This window comes from Neolamprologus multifasciatus, chromosome 3 (genome assembly GCF_963576455.1).
Source record: "Neolamprologus multifasciatus chromosome 3, fNeoMul1.2, whole genome shotgun sequence".
NCBI lineage: Eukaryota > Metazoa > Chordata > Actinopteri > Cichliformes > Cichlidae > Neolamprologus > Neolamprologus multifasciatus.
The window spans coordinates 32,720,715-32,746,096 of NC_140441.1; the positions used below are offsets into that span (position 1 = coordinate 32,720,715).

The following is a 25,382-nucleotide window of genomic DNA, read 5'->3' on the forward strand; positions in this document are numbered from 1 at the left end:
GACTGCAAAGAAGATCTCAAAGTATCCGGTCGCTCCTACCCACCCAACATTTGGGGAACGGATAGAAAAGCAATTATGTCCAGAAAAAATCCGTAAGAAATCCCGAAAGATCTGTATGAAAGATTTCCCAGTGTGAACATAATTTTTATTTTATAATTATTTTCTGTTTTTTTTTTTTGCTCTGCACTTTCCAGGTTGTCTCAAGACAGTCAGACTTCCCCATTCAAAGGTAAAAAAAAACACTTAAATTATACCTGTAAGAAAAACATGCTTTATCAAAGTGGTTAAGTTTTGATCTGAAATAGTTCAATTTGTTTTAAAAGTTTATAGTTGGGTTATATCTCATTGTCAGGTGACACTCAAGTAGGTGTAAATGTAGAAAAATGTAAAAAATTCAGTAGAGATGTCGCAATAGCAGAAATTTACATACACTAATAGAATTACACAAAGCGTGGTTACCAATTTAGTACCAAAACAAAATAATTATCGTGTATCTCCAAAAGTTGATTCTGTTCATCTGGACGTAGCGTTTTGTGGGAGAAACGTTTCGTCACTCATCCAAGTGACTTCTTCAGTCTCAGCTGACTGTAAGTTTCCCCTATCTTATAAACAGTACATTTGTATAATGACTGAAACCAGCCCACTGAAAGAACAATGGGCTGGGAGGTCAGTTCCTTAATCATAATTATGCAAATTCTCATGACCATTGATCAAAGACCATGAGTACCATTCACAGAGAGTTGGGGAATGGCTGCAATCACAGCATTGTAAGATGTCGAAAAATTATCGTGTATACTAACACATATTAAAAGTCTGTTATTAAAAAGCTAATTTGAAATGTTCAAATTATATGCACAATCATCCAGGACATGGTGGTTTTGAGTGCTTAAAAAAATAGGGGTTTAAGTAGGGGGCTTGAATACCTCAGCAAGTTGTTTTAGAACTAAAGAACCTTTTAAGAAGCATAAGAGATGAAAGTTCCTCACAAATTAATAGAAGCCCAGCTTTTCTTTTTAAGCAGTCTACTACAGAAACAGTTTTTCCTTCTTGAGTTTGAAAAGCGCAGTAGTGCTGTTTACACATTTCCTTTTGTGAATCAGTTATCACTCTTTAAGGATCCACCTTAAATGAAAAGTACTTTCATAGCTGACTCTTACTGCCTTTTTTTATCAGTGAGTCAAGGTTGAGCTGTACTATGTAAAAAAAGAAGTCAAACCAAAATCAGCATCAGAAACCTTTTGTACTCAGTATTTTATTCTGATGTACCTCATTGTGTTCATAGTTGTAGACAGTGCTCAAAGTGAGGCACAGTTTCTAACTGAATGTTTGCCTTTTTGAGATTTCTGTCCGGAATTTCTTCAATTGTAAACTAATCTAAAACTCTGACTTTATTCTTTTCTTTTGCACAGCTTGTTTCGCTTAATTACAAGATGCTGTTAATAAGCAACCTGCCTAAGTATCGTGATGGCTGTTATGCAGAGGAGGACATTGCCAGTCTGCTCACTCCACACAGATTTGAATATTATCACGACACGATCTATGTTTATACCACCGGCACGCATGGTAAGCACCAGGCCATGAATTTGTGTTGGGCTGGATTATTACCTTCATTTTAATGGGATTCTGAATGTCTTTTCTAAGACGACCTAACTAACATTCAGTTATTACGTATTTTGTGAGCGCCTGTCAGTGTGTGTTTGTTTGTTTTTCCTTCAGGCTTTTGCCCTCATGCCGACAGCAATGGCAGCCAAAAACATCGTGCTAGCATCAGAAGATAAACGTAAATTTTTTCTCAATGGGTCTAAACTTCGACTGCAGGTTGTGAAGAAGAGGTTAGAGACCCCGGTGAGCACTGTGTTTAGATAATACACTTTACTGTTGTGAGATATGTTATTAAAAATAATTGAAAATATCTGTTTCTGCTTGTTGATGGAAACAGTATCCTTAAAAGCAAGCTGATGTTTTTAAATGTTCAATCTATTTAAAATGTGGTTGTAAGTAAAAAAAAAAAAAATGTAATATTTTGTAGAGGCGATAAGTAATAAAAAATACTCTTTGAACGGAAATCAATTTAACAGAATCCAACATTTATTTGATGTAATGACTTTTAACTATTTGTTTTTCTTTCAGCTTGAGTTTTATACGTATCTGATGAATCGGCTGTGTTATGTTTTGAAGGTAACACACACACATATCTCAGAAACAAAGACTACACTAGAATACCTTATAAAGTATAGAGTATAAAGTTATAACTGGCAGCACTCACATCCAAGTCAAAACACCTTGAAAAATATGAGCATATATTAACACGGGGCTAGGAAAGGTTTGGATAACTTTTTTCCTGCAATAAGTTAAATCCTCATTCAAAACTGCATTTTGTATTTAAAAAATAATGTGTTTTTTTTTTTTTTTTTTTAATTTGAAACGTGCAAAAAACTAAGAACCCGGGAAAGGGCCAAAAGTGGCTTTCTGTGTACACAGCTAAGTTTAAATATTTTCTCAAACAATGTTATCAAAAACAGCAAGAGCTGCAATTATAAATTGTTTGGATAATGAAGATAGCTGCCAGGGTACATACCCGCTGTGTGACTATATGTGCAAACTTATGAAATTGATCTTGGAACTGTAGTTTAAGAAAGCATGAAATATTGTTAAACTACATACTGTTTCTGGTTTGTTTTAATGTTCACCCGGGTTTCTCGAAACAGGAAATGACATATATTGGAGCACGGACAATCTACATCAGGAACATCTCACCAGGCGAGTCCCGGGATCTCAGAGAAGCTTTGGGAAAAATCGGTATTGTAAGAAACTACCTGCCTCTTCTCAACAAGGTATAAACACACTTATAAGCAGCAACAAGTGCATGTTTTAAAAGTCTGCGAAAGTCTGTATGAGATATGTGTTTATTTAAGTGCATTCTTAACTATCCCCCCAAAATTGACAGACACGTTAAAACAAGATAATGTGACTGGTTTTGGATGCTACTTATCTTGATGAAAGCACAACTGCAAAACTATAAAGATAGTAAAGAGAGACTGCAGGTAATCTGTTCGCTGTAGCAGATGATTCTTCATATGCTCATGCGCACTAGTGTTCATCACATTAGAGCATTAGTGCAGGGGTCACGTTGAGCACGGCTCCAGTGCTTCATTGAGCCAGGATTTCTGACTTTTGAATCCAGTGAACTCCACAATAAAGCTGTGCTTAGCTCACTCTTTCCATGTGTTCCATTTTCTACCATTTAGAATGTGAAATTAAAATGTTTAGAGTAAATTTTATCTTTCTTGTGTTTCAGGTGTTAATTGAATTTGATTCTCTTCGTGATGCTGATCGCCTTGGTGTTTGGTACAGCCTTCTAAAACAGGCCACTGGCCACAAATTGTCAAGGGTGGAAATACCACACAGTGAATTTACGTCACCGCGTAAGTGTGTTTTGAATGGGATTTTAAATAAATGTGATTTAAACTGAAAAAAAAAAAGATAGGTGAAGTTGATGGAAGGTCATCTGGTAATACCCTGAATATGGTGGGTTGTTTTTTGGCTGTAAAACCTGTCTGGTAAGGGTAGCTGCTTTTGTCCTGCTGGCCTTCTACTGTACTGTGTTGTATTGTACTGTGGGATTGCTTTGGGTGAGGTACATTTGCACGCTTTAAAGATCTACATGGTCTTCTACAAGGCAAGCTTAAGAGTTATACTTTTTATACATTGGTCGTATTGTCCAAAGAGACTCTTGTCTTTGGACAATACGGCAAATATTGTCATCTTAGTGGGTGATGCACAAAAAAGCAAGTGAATTGAAGATTACAAGGAGTGGCAAAAGCATACTGATACCTAGAGACAGATTAAAATCCAACTAATCAGGGGCGCTATAGAGCAAGACATGGTGTAACACACAACTTAGTAGAGCTGCAGAATTCTGAAAAATTCTTTTATAAATGTCACATTCCACTTTCTGAACTCCTAAAATTTGCTTAGAGAACAAAATAAGGACTTATTGGACCGAACCACAGACTACTGTGGGACTTTCTGGTGGAAAGAAGACACCTCGTGGCCTGCAAGAACCACCCGCCAACGTGATACAGATGAATCGAACTAAGTCTCATCTGACCTAACTGAAACTGCAGGCATGACTGCTGAAGAACTGAAAGCCAACACTAAACCCCCTGCAAGGAGAACTGTCTAAAGTCATAAAAGAGGAACTTAGAGATATTTTTGGAGTTCAGTTTTATCAATACTGAAATATAAGTAGTCAGGTCAGAAATAGCTAACACTGCCAGTAACCCCGGTTATTCTGAAGTTTCCTCAAAAATTTCAACAGTATGATTGAGCTCAGGGCTGTGGCTTCTCACTACCAGGTATTGCAAAATCTATTTTGTCTCCAGTGCTGCACCAGCTGCTCCCATCTCTACCATCCTGGAAACACATCTATCACACAGAGTCTGGATAATAATCTTTCCTTCACTTTCTGTTTGTGAAACACTCATGAATATATTTTTCAGTTCTTCTCTGGACTGTGGATAAAGTGAAGTCCAAGAAAGGTTGCAACATATGCAAAACTGCTGCTTTATCGTCATCCACAATAAATTATTGCAACACATTCCCTCAACTTTGATTCACTAAAACTGTGATTCTCCTTCCCACAAATCCTTTGATGCTCATTTGCCTTGTTATTTCTCTGACCTCTTTTCTGGTCCCTCCAGAAATCTTTGCTCCATCAGCGGTCAATTCCTTTCTTTTATTGTCTCTGCCCTAGACACATGAACCAGAGCCATTACTTAAACTCCACTTTTTCAGACTGGCATTTGATCTAACTCTCTAATCATTTTTTTCTGATGCCTATGATACCTTGGATATCTGTAAAGGTGCTTAAAGTTAAACTGAAAGTCAGTTAAAAACCTGACACACACACACACACACAAAAAAAAATTAAACAAAACTTACTTTTGCTTGTGCAGCACCAAGATTGCCACACAAAGCTTTGCCAGACAGCGAGGTTGCTGTTGACGGGGCAGCTGTCCCAACAGAAGATATTACCATCCCACAATGCAGCACTTCACCATATTGGATCACAATGACAACTAGTCCCTTTGTGTTCCCCACTGTCTCTCCTTGGTTCACAATCCCAGGTGAGAGAAACTAAAATGAACCTCCAGATATAAAGTGTCGACTGTTACTAACTGTGTGTGTTTTACACTTCTAGAGTATTTAACTGTCAGGGAACCTGATGACATTGAGGTGAGTGCATTTTATAAACCAAGGTTTCATGTGTTAAACAGGAATCCTTGAGTAAATACCAAGAGGCGTCCATTTGTCCAAATACCGACCTCAAAAGCCACATTTCTTTTTTTCTGCTAAACTTGGTTTCATTTTGTCTTCTCTATGTGGTCAGTTATAGTAATATATTTTTAAAAAAGTCCTGCAAGATTTCTCTTCACATAAACTTTGGTTCTTGAACCTTGTGTCTTGTAGAAAGCCCAATCTCAAGGTTCTACGTTCTCCACGATCATGTTGACCGGTTTGCCAGAAGGAAACTACAGACAGGAGGATGTTGCCAAGCTGGTGTGGCGTTACTTCCCTGATCAGACTGTTCAGACTCTGTACTACAACATAATCGTTTTATCGCTGCAGAGGAGGGTGAGGAGTAGACCCAGCAGGCTGATACAGAGAAATTTGCATTTGCAAATTTAATTCAATTTAATGATTAATATTCAATGTTTCCTCTGCATCATTTTTTCCCCTTTCTTCCTCTCCAGGCCTTTGTGTTTTTTAACAGCTGGGATGCGTGCTGCGATTTCGCCAGAGATTACCTCAAAGATCCAGTTACAGTTGGAGATTGGAGACTAGGAATCCACATTGTTTTAAAAGACATGCATCCTGGTTCAAGTGAGGTATGAAAATGGAGCAATTGGGTGCTGTTAAATCAGGGGCATGCTCCTGTTTCACTCAAACTATTCAGATGCCAATCAAAAAAGATTTCTCCTCTAAGGAGTGAGCACAGCATCATCCTTCTCTAGGGAATTGCACAATTTAGTAGAAATGAAAAACAGGGAACATATGCATGACTTTCATATCAAGTATTTATTATTATTTTGTCTGTATTTGTTCCTTCCTTTTTGCGACAGCAGCACAAAAGCTGCATGAACTTTATCCACTTTTCTGTTCATATACGACAACCCACGTCATTCCGCCACCACTTTAAAGTTTCCACAGAGCTTCTTGTGAAGTCAGCACCGTGTCCCCAGACATAGGTTATAGAGTGTTTCACTGACTATTAAGCAATGCCCTCACTTATTTTGAAACTTCAGTTGCTGCTAACCTTCTAGCTTCAGCGTTTCCCATCTCAAGTTTCCTTGCGGGCTAGCTGTTCAGGCCCTTTGTGTGAACTCTCTCCACAGCTACATGTTAAGAGGAATTGAGGTCTGACGACTTTTGCAGAAAGTCACTGAGACTCAAAAAGCATCAAATAGTTCCTGCAAAACTTTGGTTATATGTTATGTCGTTACTGTCCTGAAGTATGAATCCTTTCCCACAAAGATGCAAACCAGGAGTTGTAGCACATCTCTGAGGGATCGAGTTAGTTCTCACTTACAGTGGAGTCCAATATTTATCTTATTAAATGGGGTCAATAGAACATTAAAAACACTCTAACCAGGATGAGAGTTATTCAATAGTTATTTTACAAACAGAGGATCAGTAATTGATGTAATCCGCTTTCATCTTCTACTCTTTTCACAGGAGAGCATGTACAGAAGCATGATGAAATGGAGCAGCACTGTAAGTCAGCAGTCACATAAATCTGTCCTGTAAAAGCAGCAGGCTCGGGTCTCCCTGATCTTAACACTGGTTGTTTTTCAGCATGTTCCAGAGTCTGAGTCTCTGGAGGACCGGCTGCTGATTGTGGAGGTCTCCGAGGTGAATGTGGACCTTCTCGTGAAGATCATGAAAGTGGTGGCTTCCATTGCTGCTTTTGTCAGATTCTTGCCTCTCGCCAACAGGGTACGATTTCATAAACACCTGCAACTTTTTCATGTTTTACATCTGCAAGGTTTGTTATGGTGTCTGCTGCTCTTAAAATGCATCTTTTTCTGAAAAGTCTTCAGAAGGTATTAAGTCTTAAATTTCACCCGCAAAGCTGGTACAGTTTGGTTCAATTTACACTGCTTAATAAAATTAAGGGAACACTTGACCAATGTTCCCTCTAAGCCGCGATTCATATTCGTATATATGCAGCTAATCAACGTCGTTGACAGGCTATAACAGCGTCCATATGTGCCGACACCGGTGTTTTAGCTAGCAAAGCGGCTGATGTGGAGTGAAGCCACGTTAATGACAACGTGTACAACCAGTGGAGATGTGAGCAGGACCGACGGGACAATTGACGGAAAACGTGTGGACTTTATACCAGTTTTTAAATTGTGTTGATTGGCCACGTAAAACCAGAGTTATGATAAAATATATGCAATGTTTGGTTTTCTTCCTGAATACTATCATTGTTTATATTTACTGCGGAGAGAAACGGTAAAAACTGCGTTTTATAAGGAAAACGCTCGACCAATCAAAAAGTGATATAGCAACATGGCATTTAGTTGTTTAGGAAGGGGCACGTTTTGGAGTGGCACAAATAATTTGTGTGGCATCAAATATGATGCAGAACAGCTGATTGTTTTGTAAATAGTTTGAAATGTTTGTTTAAAAAACGCCTTGGCTGCATTTTTAGGTAAACAGCTGCAAAAAACTTTGTTTGCATAACTCAGTAACTTTTTTTGAAGAAGTAACTATATAATTAATTGCCCAACATTGGTCATTATTTACTGTATTTTGCAGTCAGAGAGTTACAGGACTCTCTCCCAGACCACAGACTCATGCTCATAATACAAGTCAGAGCTTAGAGCAAGTTATTTTTGCTTCCAACAGAGCTAACATACTATACAGGTCATGAACAAGATTTTTTTAAATTTTCATTGTAAGTGGGCTAAAGCAGTTAATTAAAAGTAGTCTAACATAAATGTAAATGCTGTAATTTGATTATTTTAATAAACCATGTAACTTGGATGGATTCGACGCTGGCGTGACCACAGTGCACACGTCTGTTGTTGCTCACAGTGGTCCAAGGGACCGCTCAGGGAGTTTGTGTGTTTGCTCAGACACATGAAAAATTAGAGGGAACATTGCACTGGATCATTGCAGAATAGTCAGTTAGAATTCAGAGAACTTCAGTACTTCAGTAGCAGTCCTTCTCCTTGTACAAAGTAGAGGATACCTGCTGAATGGTCATTGCTCTTCTATGGCCCTGTCATGAACCAAGCAGCCAGGAACACACAGGCACAAATGTAGTCTTCAAAAAATGGGTTTTATTATACCCCAAAAGGACAAGATGATTCCAAAAATTCAAAATTTTTGGTGATCCGAGCCGAAAGAACCGGTTCTCTAAAAAGAGTCGGAAATCCCATCACTACAAACCATTATAACACACCATCTCCTAATATTTTCTCCACACTTTTGAGGCCGCACTGTTAGACACGGCAGATCTTCTTGTGACTGCCATTCAGGAGGAGCTGGACTGCCTATGCAACCTGAGTGAGCTGCATGCACAATTCCACCAACAGTGAAAATCAGAAAAAATTCAATCAGGGAGGATAAAGAGAGCAATAAGTGGTTAACACGGAAAATGAAGACATTAAAAAAGTTTAACTGGTGTAACTTTCTTATACTGTGATGATCAAGTGGTTTTTAAACTGTGATTTTAAGTTTGTCTTATTTTATTCTGTTTCCAGCTTTAAGCAAGACTTTTAACATTGAGAAACCTTTTAAATGAGTCTGAAGGAGACTTTGTTTTTTTAACACCAGTTCAGCAAGTTTTAATATTCAGACAGTCCCTGCAGCAGGCAATCTGAATTTTTCATGCCTTTGCAAACACTGGTGAAATGCACCAAGTTCTCAACCAAGTGATAATCTTATGACCTGTTCAGCCTTTCGTCCTGGCCCATCTAGCGGGGAAGATGCCTGCAGTTTGAGGCAGCACTTTTATTGTTTCTTGTTCTGTGGTTTTATTGTTCAATCAAAAACTTGCAAAAGTATAGACATATGTTTGCGCTTATTTTCCATTTGAAAGTTTGAAACACCAAGATTTTTTTGTTCTTTTACCAAAAAGGTTGTACTATCGTACAGGGCAGTAAAGAAACTTGCCACGACCTCTGTCCTGTTACTTTCACAAATTGGGCCTGTAGCCCTTTGAGTACCACTGTGTTGCTCAAATTTCCTCAGGAAGAAAACAATTGTACTGTCACTGATGTAATATCTTTCTGTTTTCTCAGATATGCATTGAGATGGCTGAACCTGGTGGATTAATACAGGTGATGGAGAGCAATGTTGCCAAGGACTATTTCTCTTCTTGGTAAGTGTGTCCCACAATCAGAAGTGACACAAAGAGGAAATTGATTTTAGACTGTGTGTTTTTTTTTTCTTTAAAGTGTCTTCATGCTTGTCTGACCTTGTGCTTTTTTCTCTCCTCTTCATAGGAGTAAAGTCGGACGTATTGAGTCGTGAGTATCTTTCATTTTCAGGTTTAGTGGCAGAGTCAAAACAGTCATGATGACCGCTACACTCCTCAAGGTTGTGCCATAGTAAACAGTTCCCAAAGATGCAAAAAGAGAAGAGTGTGATTTAGACATAAGCAACTCTAGATTAGAAATTTGAAATGGAATTTCTTATTTCACATTAACATTTTGTGACAACAAACCTCTTTTCATAGTAACCTACTGGCATCTTTGCTTTTAAATTCAGTTTGAAGAATCTGAAACAGCGTCTGCAAGACTCTGGTGAGAACACACTTAACCTCGAACTGGAAACCGAGAAGGCCGCAGAATCGACTGCTGTCCCGCAGCCAAGTGAGGAAGGCCAGAAAGCAGCAGTGAAGGAAGAGGGGACACCACAAACTTTGCTCACTACTCCTGATGCAAACGCCGCCCCCGCCGCTTCTAGCGCTGCTCCTTCGGCAACAAGCCCAGTCAAGTCTGAGGAAAAAGACTCAAAACTTCCTCACATCAACAAGGACGTTTTCATGGCCATTACAGCAGCGATTCGTGAGCATAGACAGGGTCGAGAAAGTAGGGCACAGAGCAAGGAAAAAGAGGTAACACTTTAAATTTTACTGTGTTGTCCCAAAATATCTTAAGACACTAAAAGCCTACTGTTGGATATCACATATGAGCATTGTATAGTAGTACACACTGTTGATTGTTGTGGTAAAGCTGCAGGCTGTATGAATAAATAATGCTGATAATAATAATAATGTATACTTTATTGATCCCCCTGGGGAAATTACTCTCTTTGCATTTGACCCGTTCACTCAGTGAAGCAGTGGGCAGCCACTAAGCAGGCGTACCGTGTGTAGGGATGGTACCTTGCTCAGGGTTACCTCAGGGTAGTCGTTCAGTGGATTTGAACCCCCGACCTTCCGATCACGGGGAAAGTGGTTTCGAAGTCTGTATTTCACGTGTGGTAGTAGACTGGCAGTTTACGTCTGCGACACCTGATCAGCCGAAGGCGGAGCAGAGAAGTAGACTACTCACTCCCCATTGTGACAGTCGGAGATACTGTCCACTATACTAATGAGGAAGATACCACTTTTAGATTTGCATTATTTCTGGAACAGATAAATTAAAGCGAAGGTCATCACTACATATAGTCTTATTTATTTTTTGTAAGCTTGTGCATGTCCAATTTTTGGCGTCACCACTCACTAAACACATTTCAGGCTATATTTGAGGTGTTTGTCAAAACCAGCACAGAATAATACAAAATTAATTCAGTTAATTTTTTTTCTTATCTTATCTTCATTTCCAGAGCAAAAGCAGCAGCCCTAGTAGGGCACAGGATGAAGACGCACCAAACGAAAAGGTAAAAGTTCATCAGACCCACGAGGATTTCTCTTGTGGGTGGTGGGGGTGGGCTAACTCAAACACTTAATCACACTGAGAAAATTGGTCATGTGGTTACTGATCATATAGGAGGTTTTTGTGGACAGAGGGACATTCGTTGATAGTTACACTCTGATTATAGTGTAAGCTGTTTCATGGCTCCACAGACTGTTTTTGGTTTTTCCATCTAGGTTCAAGTTGATAATTTAGAGAAGAAAGTTTCTTCAGAGAGCCGCCCTTTTGGGGAGCCGGATTTCAATGTGGACGACTTTGTCACTGTTGATGAAATTAACGAGGACGCAGCAGACGCAGACCCCAATGGTGAAAGCGACTCTTCAACTAAGCCAAAGTCCACAGAGAATGCGGAAAGTCAAAGCTCAGCTGAATCTCCTGCTTCCAAACGAACCTCAGCAGGGTCCTCCAAAGACTCCAGCAGCTCAGCCTCTTCCTCATCGAAGCCCACGAAATCTTCTGAGAAAAGCAGTTCAACCTCCTCACTACGAAAAAGTAAAGACTCATTTGAATCCACCAAACCCGAATCCTCTGTGACTGTCAGTAAGCCTGTTTCCTTTTCTGGTGAGAAAACGCAGCCAAGCAAACCTCCAGACAAATTGTCGCATTCTTCGTCCTCGGGTTATAGGACCTGTTCATCAAAAATGGCATCAACCGCGGGGAAATATCCACAGGAGGAGGAGGATGATGGTGAAAGTTACCAGATCCTTGATTCGAACGACGAGCCAACAGATGAACAGATAGATGAAGACACAAACCAAGAGACTAAAACAGAGTCATCAGGGCCTGAGCAAACCCAGAGTTTGCATGAGGGGGAAAGTCAGGTCTTGAACAGCATTGATGATAAAGGCTCAGAGGAGTCCAGTAAAACTGAAACGGATGCTCCTCTCTATATGATAGACAACGTTAGTGAAGACCAAGCCAGTACAGTCCAAGAGGACAGTCATCTGGTCAAAGATGAAGGTGCCACAGCAAAGCAGCTGTCTGAGGAAAAAATTCAAGAATCAGATGCAGCTGATAAAAAAGAAGGGTTGGATCCAAGCATGAACCAAACTCCAAGGTCCAATGCCGATGGAAAAGAAATGAATGAGGAGATGCTCTCAGAAAAATCAAGCAAAGCTTCCAAAGCATTTTGCCAAACTCCAAATAATGAAGAACAAGAAAACAAAGGCAGTTCAGCAGATGTTACTAAACAGAAAGCCTCTGAGAAGTTAGATTCAGTCAATGATCACACCAGAGGAGAAGATGACGAGAAGAAACTTAATACTTTGAAAGCAGTCACTGAAGGAACTGAAGAAGAGGAAGAAGCTTACCAGGTAATTGATTCTGTGGAAGAAGAGCCACCGACCACAGAGACCGAGGCAGAGGCTGAGAACAAGGAGGAAAAAACCAAGAAAGACGTTGAAGTGGCTAAACGAGCTGAAAGACCAACAAGGAGGGGTAGACCGAGAACAAGAACATCTAAAAGAGAGGAGAAAGAGACACAGGAGGAGATGATCTTTGAGGTAGTGGATTCTGTTAAAGATGAATTTGTTCAAGATGTCTCCACCACAGAGAGGCCTGGTAGAAGGAGGTCGGCCAGAGGAAACAAAGAAGATAAAAAGACGCCAACTTCCACAGTTGCATGTATAAAACCCGTCAGGGAAGAGGAATCTACGTCCGAGATCCTAGACTCAGTGGAGGGTAAGGCTGCCATGAACGAACCAACCATCACAACAAGGTCAACCAGAGGAAGAAGAGAAACTAAAGAAGACGTCTCAAAAAAAGACAAGACACCAACGAGAAGGAGGCCGACACCTGCCAGAGATTCTCAGGAACCAAACAAGGAGGAACCTGAGCAAGTGAAAGAGAGCACACCAACAAAGAAGAGCGAGGAGAATGCCACCTTTACAATAGTAGACCCAGTGCAGGATGAAGTTATTAAGGATGAATGGGCCAAATCTCCGGAAAAAAGAAGAAGGGGAAGACCAAAGAAGGACACCAAAGTAACTAAAAAACAAGCTGCCATGAAGAATGCTGCATCTAGTAAAGTGGCTGATGAGGAGGAGGCCATTTATCAAATTTTTGACTTGGTTGAGGATGAGACGGCTGACAATGAGCCTTTGAAAGACCAGAGTATAGAAGAGCCTAAAGACGATAAAGACTCAGCATCGCCAAAAAATGCAGATGAGGAGGAGGTGGTCGATAAAGAGGAGTGTTTGGATCACACTGCTGAGGTTAGTGATGCTCTATCTGCTGAAGACGGGTCTGGTACAGCAACGAAGGAAGAGAAGCCAAAAACAGATACTAAAGAGGCCACTGGGTCCCAAAGTGAGGCTGCTGCACCAGAAGAAAAAACAAATCTGGAGGAAGACACCCTGGAGCTGGTCACTCTGGATGAGGTGGGAGCAGATGATGCTGGGGAGGAAAGAGCAGTGGAGGGTCAGGACTGGAGCAGGGAGATCACCAAGGGAGAACCTGCAGAGCTCATCACTCTGGATGAGATTGTTGAAAAAGATGAGGAGTGGGAAAGCACAGTGGAGCCCCGCCCACCAACACAGGAGAGCCAATCAGTGGAGGCCGCAGACATAGAGGTAATGTTGAGATTCATTTGAGCATCTTTGTTTCCTCTTTAGTAAAAACAGAAAACTTGATGGTCGTGATTTCATGTCTTTGTTTTTAGACTTTTGCGACAGCAGCTGAGGTAGAAGAGGAAGCAGAGAAGACATCAGGATCTGCTAAACGCAAACATGATGAAACAGGTCAGTTTCATTCTCCATCCATCCATTTTTTTAACTGCTTGTTCAAGTTCGGGTCGTGGGGGCAGTCGGAAGTTCAGACTTCCCTCATAGCCTCATTGCTGGATCTGCCCCGGGGCCTCCTCCCAATAGGACATCCCCAAACCACAGCACCTAGGAGTTGCCCAGGAGGCATCCTAGTCACACACTTAAACCACCTCAACAGAGTTTGATTTGCACGGTCAGATTTTGTGGAGGAGAAGCGAATGTGTACAGCATAGTTGTTGTTGGCAGGGCTCTAGAGTGCTTCACAAATGTGACCAAATTTTTCAATGGTGTGACTAAAATAAACCTTAGGTTGCACCAGTGCAACCAGCTGTCTGAGTTAAAAAAAAAAAAAGTCTCTGCACCTCTGAAAGTCCAGATATTCCTGTAGTCCTTAGTGCATGTTTGTGCAGGTGGATAGAGAGAGTTGAGTATCTTGAATTAAGCGATATTGATTCATTAAATCCTGAATCGACTTTTAAATATAAATGTATTTTGCCAGAAACGCGAGAATCTCAGGTTAAAGCTCACAAAATTATTTCAACAACCACCAAACAGCAAATGAGAGAGCAGGTAAACTGATTCCACACAAAGACGTAAACACAGGGCGGACCCGACACATCAGAATCAGCTTTCTCTTTCTCGGCTTTCTCACCCAACAGCCTGTACACGAACACACCATCGGGGCTGAAAGCCGACAGCTCACTGATTCTGATGCGTTGGTGGGTCCGCGCTTTGAGTTTACGTCTTTTTTTTCTTGATTCTGAGTAGCAGGTTTTGTCTCTCTCAGACCAAAATTCACTGATCCAGCAGCAAAAGAAGCAGCAAACTGCGCTTCACATTTAATAAACATCGTCATGAATTCCCTCTGACATTAGGGCTGTTTGATATAACGATATATATCGGATGATGATATAAAAACGTCTATCGTTTCATTTTACGCTATTGTTTGTTTCGTGGTGTCGCAAAATAAACTGTTTACGGCAATATTTTTTCATCATTTTGATGGTCACTGTAGTGGCTGTATTAATTTCTTAAAGTTCTCTCTTTCTCTTATATTTAATATAACCACACTACGGACGGACAAGCGCCTGTTTTTATGCATTGTGGTTAGCAACAACAACGGTAACACCATCGCGTGTCCGCTTTCACAATAAAGCTCAAGATCCTGTTGAGACTTTTCAAAATAAACTGAATCACGTGAAAGAGCAGATTATTTACGGATGAGAATTTAAAAAGAGCCGCCAGGTGCTAAAAAATAAACCTTAGACTCAAACGTTAGAACAGGCTTTTCCCCGCAGCACGCCGTGTTATAAATACTCATAAAGAAAACGGCGGCCTTTACAACTTATGTCTAAAAATGTATCGTTTCATGCATCGATTAAAACACTCGACTCCAGGTACATGACGCGCAGCTGTAAACACTTCCTGCAAGTCGAGCTGCCCGAGATTCACAGAATTTACAGAAAATGTTACATTTTTGTGATTTATATCGTTATCGGGACGATAGAATTCTTATATCGGGATATGAGATTTTGGTCATATCGCACAGCCCTATCTGACATTGGCTGTTTTGCTTCCACCACGATAAAAATCACAATTCATGCACAGCTCTCTCTCTCACTCTCTCACTTTCCCATCTCAAATCTGTTTTCTGCATTATTCATTTGCTCATTCCCCACCAGTCTACCGTTGTTTACAGCGCTGTTGGTCGCCGTCTATTTTTTATTTATTTTTTTTATACCTCAAATGACCTCGAACAAGAAAGCCTGTTCTGCTGTTCAGTACTGAAGAAATGTAAACTTTTTAAAATTATGCAAAATTGCAGAATATTTTTAAGGTTATCTGCTATAAAAAGCCAGGCCAGGAAAATTTCCTTCATGTCATAGAAATCAGTGATGATGCCCAGCCCTAGTGAGCAGCCTAGGCCCAACAGAAGTGGATGTAGCTGTGGGTAATGACGAAAGGTGAAAATAACTATTGATAACTTTTTTGTTAAGTCCTGATCCGTCTGAAATTCATAGCCAGTGCTCTGACACAGAGCCATCAACCTCTGAACGCTGAAAAAGCACAATGTATCCAGAAAACACATTATATGTCGTGATGAATGCACTGCGCAAGTGTCCCCTCTTGCCACTGCCTTTCAGCGGCAGGCAGCAGCAAACAGGTCGTCAGAGGAGGCCGATGTGATGATTAAGTTTAATATTGTCTACAATATTGCCAAAGAGCGCCAAAGCACTTTAAGCACAAACACAAGATTGTTAGTTAATCATTTACAAATCAATATTGTCTTTATGGACATCAATTTTCCCCCCAAAACTATACTTCAGCAATGAGCGGGGCAGTGTTGGAAGGAAATTGAATGCAAAACAATATGCATATAACCAATATGCACATACAGGTAGAAATCTACAGGACTACATTTCCAAAATAAGAAATCCTTGGCTAAAGGCCACACTAGGTGTTTGGAAAATGGTGGTGAAAGAAAATAAGCTGCAGAAGAATATAAAAATATTAAAATGGTGTGCATATGATTCTGAATTTACACCAAATCATGTAAACCCTAGTTTTAAAAACTGGATAGGTAAAGGAATTACATTGTAAAGGAAGATGAAATTGTGAGTTTCCAAACCTTAAAGCAAACATTTCATTTAGAAAACTAAAACCACTATAGATACTTACAGTTAAGAAACTTTTGTACTCAAAACATTAAAAACCAAATACCCACTACAGCGAGGCCATTTATCCAACTCTTTTTAAATGCTCATAAGTCAGAAATTAAGAAAGGTGTAATCTCACAAATATACAAAAGTCTTCATGACCTCAGCAATTATTCAACCAAGTATATAAAAGAAAGATGGGAGAAAGAGGGAGGTCTGGTGATTACAGAAGAGGAATGGCAAAACATTTGTTCTTTTCATTGGAGAAGAACAAAATCACATATTTGGAAGGAGTTCTGCTAGAAAAGTTTTGCTTGTTTTTTCATTACCCCAGCTTTAAAGGCGCATTATGATGGTGGAAGTTGTGAATGTTGGAGGAACTGTGGCTATGAAACAGCACACCACTACCATATAATTTGGGATTGTAAGAATATTAAGAATTACTGGATAGAAGTCCATAAAGTGATGCAAAACATATTTAGTACATATTTACACTTCGATTTCAAATCCATATTTTTAGAATACATACCCTCAGACATAAAGGGTATAGATAAATACATACTTTGTGTGCTGCTAGCTGCAAATAAAAAGGCACTGACCAAAAGGATCCACCAACATTAAACAGCTGTATTGATGTAACTTTGGAGATTCATAATATGGAAAAGATTACTTATTTTAGTGAATTTTGAGTATGAGAAATATGTAAAACACTGGGGAAAATGGCTCCACTGTGTGAGTTCCATAAGGCCAGATATCATTGATATTCATCACTGAAGGAATGGTTGTTTAAATGTTTGTTTATTTTGTTTGTTTTTTATAATAACGTACTAATCTGCTACTTAGTTTGTTGGCTTTTCAATTGCCCTCTCTCTTGGATGTATATAGTTACAAACTGTATCTAGTGGCATTTGATTAAAGCATTTATTCAATATATTCCGTATATAGTGTCAGTTAGGTTGTTACACATATGAGAGTGGCTTCTGTCTGGTAAGAGGTCATGAGTTTAGTTGGCGAGGGGAGACATAGTGCATTTGAGGTCGAGACACACACACACACACACACACACAGTAGGTAGACTCATTTCTAGGTAAGAGTTCAGGTCTAGTTTGCAAGCTTGTAACTGCATTTTGTGCCTGCATAAGTGACAGTTTGTTGTAGGACGTGTGTCTGATGTTCCAGAGATAAGCGAGAGCAAGACGAGCTACAAGAAGCACCTGGCGTGGAGATGGAGAAAATGTTCTTTTCAAATGTGTCAAAAGTCGTTAACAGAACATTTGTGGTTTTGAAACTTTATACTTGGGTATAACTTTATACTTTATAACAGGAAACTTTATGCTTGACAGAAATATTGTTTTATTTAAATGGAGGTTTTCCCACATCGCCCTGTTAGAAGACAGCATTTAATTTGGGTATATTTCAACACGAAATGAAAGTTTTTACTGTCAATACTGCCTGTGGCCTCTGATTTCTTGTTTTAGAGGAGAGCTTCAATTTTGTGATGGTGGACGAGGTGGGAGAGACTGTGGAGAAGGAGGCGGTAATTACCAGGACAAGAGGTCGACCCAGGAAGAGAACCAGGCAGACCCCGGGTCACTGTGTGGAAGGTTACTTTTAAAATGTATTCCACTACAGATTACAGAATACATGCACCAAAATGTAGTTTGTAATGTATTCTGTTAAGTTACTCAGTGTGAGTAACGTATTCTGAATACTTTGGATTACTTAATATACTGTCATGCTTTTCACAACTACATGATTGTAGCAATCACATCCTGCAAATTCCTGTTTGTTTTTGGCTTGTAAGCCCAAATCTCTCTGAATAGACAATACATTTACTGTAGGGGAGAAAAGACTTATGTTAACATAAGATAAGATGTTAGCTCGGTGGCGAGTAGCCTTCAGTAATAGTAATAAGTCATGTAGATACTAAGTGGTACATAACTAGGTAGCTACCACAACTAAAACAAGGTAGTTGCAGCAGGCTAACGTTAGTTTTTTAAAAAAGAACTTCCAGATGTTTCTTTAGGTTGGAGCCTTTACACCAGGGGTGTCAAACTCAATTGCACAGGGGGCCAAACGTCAAGGCACACTTTAGGTCGTGGGCCAAACAAGATAAACATTTATTGAACACTAAAACAATGTTTTTTAAACATAAATATGAATTTAAAAACAGACAGGAATATTATTCCAGATTAAATAAACTTAAAAAAATAAACTTTAATTTTAAATATTTTGCTCTCTATAAAAATATATCCTGTCAAAATTCTACAAGTTAGAAATATGAACATGTTGCCAAAACCCCCAGAAAAAATAAATGAAAGCATACACAAGGTTGAAGCCGCATGTAGACAGAGCTGGGCATTGCTTCAGGAATGGAACTAATAAACTGTGCCGTACTTTCCCCTGAGTGTATCATTACACTGCAGCTCCATCTGAATCTGCACAGGTGCAGTTCAGCAAAGTCCGCTGACTTGGTTCAACATTACTTGGCAACAGGGAAAGTGAGGCAGGTTGCACTGGTGCATTTGTGACAGCTTCACTTGAAATGCCTTCACCTCATCATACATGTCATGTCCATGAACTGACAGATTTCCTTGCTGAGCTCAAAAACTCCATTGAGAATTTTTATCCCAACTCAGCCAACGGACCTCTGTATGATGAGGAATGTCGGCAAACTCTGAATCTATTTCCCACATAAAAGACTGAAATTGACGGTGATTTAAACTTTTAGCTCAGATAAAATTTACGGTTTGCGTTACGGTGATCATTACATGCTCCATTTTTAGGACTTTACCACACAGCGTTTCCTGGTATATGATGCAGTGATATGCTGTTAACTCACCGGTACATTTCTCCTCCTTCATCTTTACTCGCATCCTGCTGACTAGTCCGCTTTTTTCACCGCACAACACCAGCGCTCCATCTGTTGTAAGTCCAACAAGTTTGTCCCAGGGCAGTTTCATGTCGATTACACTTTGACATACGTTTCTGCTCAGGCTCACATTTGCCAAAATCTGCGTTTTGTCTGGACACAAGACGTCGCACACCTTCATCATGCAGCTCTTCAGAAACTCTCCCTCGGTAAATGGCCGGGCTGATTTGGCTCCTCTGCTACAATAAAACTTGCTTTCACAACAGCTTCACTTTGTGATTTTGCTCTGATGAGTCTGCTGAAATGTCAGATTCTTCTTTAGCTCTTCTACTTTCTGTAGTTTCTGCTCATCATTTAGGTTTTTCAGCTTATCCTGACGTTTTGTCTCGTAGTGCCGTCTTAAATTAAATTCCTTAATTACAGCCACATTAGCTCCACTAATAAGACACACGGGTTTACCAGCAATGTCTGTAAACATATATTCAGTCACCCACTGCAGGCTCTGTTTTCAGAATCAACTTTTCTCTCCACCATTGTGAGCGGCTAGCTTCGCAGAAGTCTGACTTGATTGATGTGTGAATGTTCCCAGCTAGCCTAGCGTTCAGCAAGGAGCCTGCAGCACTGCATTTTGGGATCTGTAGTTTGTGTGTTATTAGCACCTCATATCGCTGGGCAATGCATAACAATAATAATAAATCTATATAAAATGATCTCGCGGGCCAGATATGAATGTACACCGGGCCAGATGTGGCCCGCGGGCCTTGAGTTTGACACATGTGCTTTAGAAACCGAAAGCAGCTTGTTTGTTGACAGAATTTGCATTGAACTTTCAGATTTCTCCCATCCCTTTGTTCTTTAAATATGAAGTGGTGTTGGAATTTTTCAAGTAAGAAATGTATTCCTGCCCATGCACTGCTGCTTCTCTTGTGCTGGCTCCAGGTCGTGTAACTAACGCAACCAACATACACAGGACACTTACATTAGACCCTCTTATTGTGTGTTTTGTTTGGGTTTCCAGCAATGTACCAAAAGTAGAGAGGGCCTAATATATGAAACAGAAAAAGTCTGCCGTTTAATCCATTTATTTCAACAAACTGTATTCTAATTATCACCTATTTAAGTGGTAACTATAATGGAATACAGTTACTCATATTTTGTATTTTAAATACATAACACCGGTACATATATTCTCCAGTGGCTGGCATCTGGGATAAAGTCGTGTCAAAGCTCTGAGACATGAAGCTTAATTAATCTGTTGTTTCCTCCCACAGTGAGAAAATCTGCTAGAGGGAAACCAGAGAGCACAAAAGATGAGACGGAAGAGGAGGAAACAACAGAACCACTGCCTCCAGCTTCTGTTAATCCCACTTTATCACAGGACCGAGACTCATCTGTGCCGCCAGGTGACGGCCAGGCAGAGAGCCAGAGGACCGAAGAGGAAGCAGAGACCCAGCCTGATGCTGCACCCGCTGGACAGCAGCCAGAGTCTAAGTGTCCTAATAAGGAGACAGAGGAGGGAGAGGAGAAGGATGGATGGAGCACGGTTGGCATTAAAGGTACAAAGAGCTGCTTTAAATCAACAAAATACATCACTCTGACAGCAAAAACACAGTAAACTGAATATAAAAAGAAAAATTGTATAGCCTGCTACTGTTAGCCTACTAATAGCTTTGAGATGCATTTCCACCACCTTGTGGTGGTAGTAATATGTTTTACATATTTGTGGTTGGTGCTAAGGTCCCAGTGGGTGCAAAGAATATATCCCACACCATCACCAGCCTGAAATTTTGATACAAAGCAGGTTGGATCCAAGCTTTCTGACCCTGCCATCCTAATGTCACAGCAGAAATTGAGACTTTTTTATTTTACAACGTTGCTGAGCTTGTGTGAATTGTACCCTCAGTTTTGCGTTCTTAGCTTAGAGAAGTGGAACCCAGTGTGGTCTTCTGCTGTTGCAGCTCATCTGCTTCAATGTTGGATGTGCTGTGTGTTCAGAGATACTCCTCTGCATACCTTGGTTGTAATAAGTGTTTATTTGAGTTATTACATTCTCATCTGAACTCAAAAGTGCATTTTCTTCCAGTGACCTGCTGCTCATTTGGTCTTTTAGGTGATTTTGTGTAAACCCTAGAGATGCTTCTTTGGGAAAATCCCATCAGTGAAATGCTAAGATTAGCAAACATGCCACATTTAAGTCCACTAAATTACTTTTCTTCTTCATTCTGATGCTCAGTATGAATTTCAGCAGGTCATCTGACCATGTCTACATACCTAGATCACTGAGTTGCTGCCATGTGATTGGCCGATTAGAGATTTACATTAATGAGCAGTCAAACAAGTGTACCTAATAAAGTGGCTGATAAACATTTCACCGTTTCAAATAAATCAAAAATCATTTGTTTAATTACTTAAGTTATAATTTAATATTTTATAAACCCGGTGGCTCCTGCAGCAGATTTGTTGATGATTAACGTGTCGCTCTTTCCATTTTCAGTTGTGGGTAAACGCAGGAGGGAGCTTGTCGGACCTGAGGCAAAGCGATCTCGCTCTCAGTCTCCGTGTGTTGTAGCAGACTTCAGACTGCCTCAATTCAACCCCAATAGCCCCCTCGGTGAGACACACACATAAACACGCACGCGATCCAAATGCTGTGTTAACACTTGTCTAATTTTCCTGTTTCTACTCCTCTGCAGGTCAGGAGTTTGTGATCCCAAAATCAGGATTTTTCTGTAACATCTGCTCTGTTTTCTACCTGAATGAGAAGACCGCCAAGGAACTCCACTGCTGCAGCCAGAAACATTACAACAACCTGCAGGTACGCATGCGCACACACCATTCAGTACACAAAATCACACTCTTGGCCTAACAATGTTTGGTTTCTCACTTTTTCTTTCTTTTTTTTTTTTTTGTAGAAATATTATGAGAAATGTCGACAAAGAGCTTCAAAAACGTCATCTCAGATGTCTCAAGGCTCTGTTTCTGACTGATGGACCTGATCTACTGATTATTTTAACACATCAATGTGGAGAACAAGCCAATGTTTTTGATCCTACTAGTTCAGAAACTAAACTAATCACCGTGTGACACATTTTGTTGTAAATGATATGTCTTCATTCATGAATTATCTCGCAGCCTTTCAGTTAATGCTTCTGTTTTTGTTTGTACAGGCTGGTAAAGAGCACAGTTTTAAAATTTTGTTATTATTTTATCTTTTATGTGAAAATATTATTGAAAAATTAATTAATTTAGTTAACAGGTCACCAGGAGGTACCTGACAAGTGTTGATAGTTTATTAAATCTTTTTTCTTTTTGGTCATTTAGATCTTTGGCTTCAGTTTCTCTAGAAGAAAAGGGTCCATCAACCTGAGTGTGTCTCACATTTTCCAGACTCACTGGCTCAAGTTTGAAGCTGAACAAACCACCAAATTCGGTCAGAAGCTGTGAGGTTCAAAATGAGAAAGCTGAACTCTTGATAAGAAAGGTTTAAGAGAATTTTAAGTGTCTGTGTCGTTATTTTCACTCTTTAACCCAACATTTTAACATTGAGACAGTAATATTATACATACCACATTTCATTACATGGCAAATCAGTGTGCTTAACGGAGAAGAACACAAAATCTTGGTTTACGATGCCTAATGGAAAACTGCAAAATATAATTTCAAAAAAACATTTCACCTTACTGCCACTAGAGGTCAGTAAATAAAGCCCAGAGTTTGTTTCAGGTTGGTTGAAGGCACTGAGGTGTAAATACACTGTGTGGAGCAGTGTCTTGTGAGAACAACACGTCTGCTTAACCTCCTCTCATAGTAGGTGTGGGGCTGGAGATGAGAGTGGGAAAGCACTCAGACAACCGGACACAAAGACCCCAAAACACAAACAGGACAAGTAGACCATTAGTGGTACATTTATTTAAAATAAATCAGTCCCCTCATCAGAGTATATGATTCTTTCTCACGCACCTTTGTTTTGTGTCACCCTGTTCTTTCATCTTTGCTGACACAGAATTCCTGACTATCTTTCTGGTGTGCTATAATTTTATTATTTTTATATAAGATAAGATAACCGTTATTAGTTCCACTCGTGGGAAATTTGTTTCGTTACAGCCAAAACTGGACAGTGCAATGTTACAGCAGCGAAATTAAGAAAAAATACTGGAATATATGATAATAAGAATAAGATACTGTACACAATAAAACTGAATAAAATACAATTTAGTCAGAAAAAGAGAATTGCACTTTGTGTTATTGCACATGTGTGGATTTGTGTGTTTGGTCAGCTGCGAAGTCTTTGTTGTGGAGTCTGACAGCAGTAGGAAGGGAAGACTGGCAAAATCTCTCCATCCCACATCATGGGTGCCGCAGCCTGCCACTGAAGGAGCTGCTCAGTGCTGTCAGAGTCTCCTGCATGGGGAGATGCTGTCCAACAGGGATGACAGCTTAGCCACCATTCTCCTGTCACTCACTGTTAGAGATTTGTGGATCAATATGGTTGTCATTGTGCAAGATGATTAGATCTTTAGCAAGAATGCTCACCTCTGTTTTCTACGCACTGGTTTGTTAAAAGGTTATGCCATACATGGGGTGACTAGGGACATCAGTGAAAGATCACAGTGATATGGGGTGTAGCAGAAAATGTCACACACACACATATCACAGGCGTACATGTTCAAGTGTGAGTGTCTTAATTGTCATATGATTAATGAGATGTTTGTGTAACAACTGTTATTGATAAAAGGACTGTGAGGGGAGGCCGAATTCAGAGTTGGCTGAATTCGGGCGAAGAGCTTACAACTCTAGACCCGACCGGACTTCCCTTGCAAGTAAAAACCGATGGAGCTCTGAGTGTCTTGCTTCATTCACAGTAACAGGCCACTGAGACAGCGAGGTCTGCAAGTTTAGACCTAACGCTCACCATCTCCACTGGGTTCAGAGGGCATCCTAGAACAGAGCTGGCCCTCCAGATCAGCCTGTTCTCTTCCTGTCCCCAGCAGAGATGCTGCCGCCCCCGCAGACAACACCGTAGCAGATGGCCTAGGCCAGGGGTCAGCAACCTTTAACACCCAAAGAGATACTTGGACCCGGTTTCCACGCAAAAGAAAACATTGGGAGCCGCAAATACTTCTTGAAATCTAAAATGAAGATAACACTGTATATATTGTTGTTGTTGTTTTTTTTTACCTTTATGCTTTGTGTGAACAACTAAAGTAAGTAAGTAAAGTTTATTTATTAAGCGCTTTTCACAGACAGGCAGTCACAAAGCGCTGTACACAAACATTAAATTAAACAATACAATCAATAGACATTATACACAATGTAAAAGATCAAATGTAAAGAATGTAAAGAATATAAAATACGTAGATCAACAAAAGGCTTGTTTGAAAAGAAAAGTTTTTAACTGCTTTTTAAAAGAATCCACAGAGCAACTAAAGTGTGTTGCTTATGAAATCCATGAAGTGCTACAGAGAAAATTACATTTTATTTATGTAATTAACACATTTTGAACTCTTACAGAAATATAACCAAAGGAAAGATACCCAGCTGAACTAAAATGATCCATGTAGCAAACAAAAACTGTTGTGAGCCGCCACCCTTATATCGCCTTTGGGCTTTTGGAGCCTTGACCTGACTTTTAAAAAGTAATTGGAAAAAAAGCACTATGCTGCTAAAAAAAAAAATAGATATTTGCAAAATTCTGCCTAAATATGTATTTTACCTGGTTAATGTGTGTGGCGGGGCGTGGTCTGCAGCGCCGCTGCAGGGGAGTCGGACGCACCTGAGCTGCACCCGCAATCACGCCTCGCCGCCTTAACTGGAAGTCCCAGAGAGCAGCCATTTGGCTTTTCTACGTTTAAAACCCGCCTACCAGCCAAATGGCTGAACTGAACTGAACTGTGAACTGCTGCTTTTGTTATGTAAATAAGGTGGTGCTGAGCCACTAGGGTTAGGGTTGGTTTGGGTTACCCTAACCCTAACCCACAAGGAAACTTGTGTTTCTGTTTGCCATCTTAGGGAGAAATCAACACACATGGGTGTATTTCCTTTGTTGCTGAGATTTATTGATAAAAACAGTACAAAAAAACAACAAACAAAAAACAACCATTTGTACACATATTTACAAATAATAATAAAAAGTGAGTGAGTACATTTCAACATT

At 40.0% G+C, this 25,382-nt stretch overlaps 1 protein-coding gene across 2 annotated transcripts; it reads left to right on the forward strand.

Moving 5' to 3' along the window:
* Positions 1-11: 11 nt before the first annotated feature.
* LOC146522625 (uncharacterized) lies at positions 12-23,425 on the forward strand. 2 transcript variants are annotated; one of them, XM_085153475.1, is made up of 24 exons: positions 12-92; positions 195-229; positions 1,410-1,563; positions 1,717-1,845; positions 2,131-2,178; positions 2,709-2,834; positions 3,299-3,425; positions 4,959-5,129; positions 5,204-5,238; positions 5,473-5,637; positions 5,757-5,891; positions 6,739-6,777; positions 6,859-6,999; positions 9,318-9,397; positions 9,522-9,545; positions 9,787-10,135; positions 10,849-10,902; positions 11,114-13,507; positions 13,597-13,675; positions 17,835-17,960; positions 20,500-20,784; positions 21,723-21,839; positions 21,922-22,043; positions 22,141-23,425. In XM_085153475.1, the coding sequence occupies exons 3-24, from the start codon at positions 1,465-1,467 to the stop codon at positions 22,213-22,215; spliced, it is 4,920 nt and encodes a 1,639-aa protein (XP_085009601.1). In that variant the 5' UTR covers positions 12-92; positions 195-229; positions 1,410-1,464; the 3' UTR covers positions 22,216-23,425. The 2 variants fall into 2 exon arrangements, with proteins under 2 accessions (XP_085009601.1, XP_085009600.1); XM_085153474.1 differs by lacking the exons at positions 12-92; positions 195-229; positions 1,410-1,563 and having other exon boundaries at positions 17,835-17,945.
* The last annotated feature ends 1,957 nt before the right edge of the window (positions 23,426-25,382 follow it).

Coding starts and splice junctions, on each gene's coding strand:
- LOC146522625 (XM_085153475.1), top strand. CDS start 1,465: ATGGCTGTTATGCAGAGGAGGACATTGCCAGTCTGCTCACTCCACACA. Junction 1,564..1,716: donor TTATACCACCGGCACGCATG/GTAAGCACCAGG, acceptor TTTTTCCTTCAG/GCTTTTGCCCTCATGCCGAC. Junction 9,546..9,786: donor AAAGTCGGACGTATTGAGTC/GTGAGTATCTTT, acceptor TTTTAAATTCAG/TTTGAAGAATCTGAAACAGC.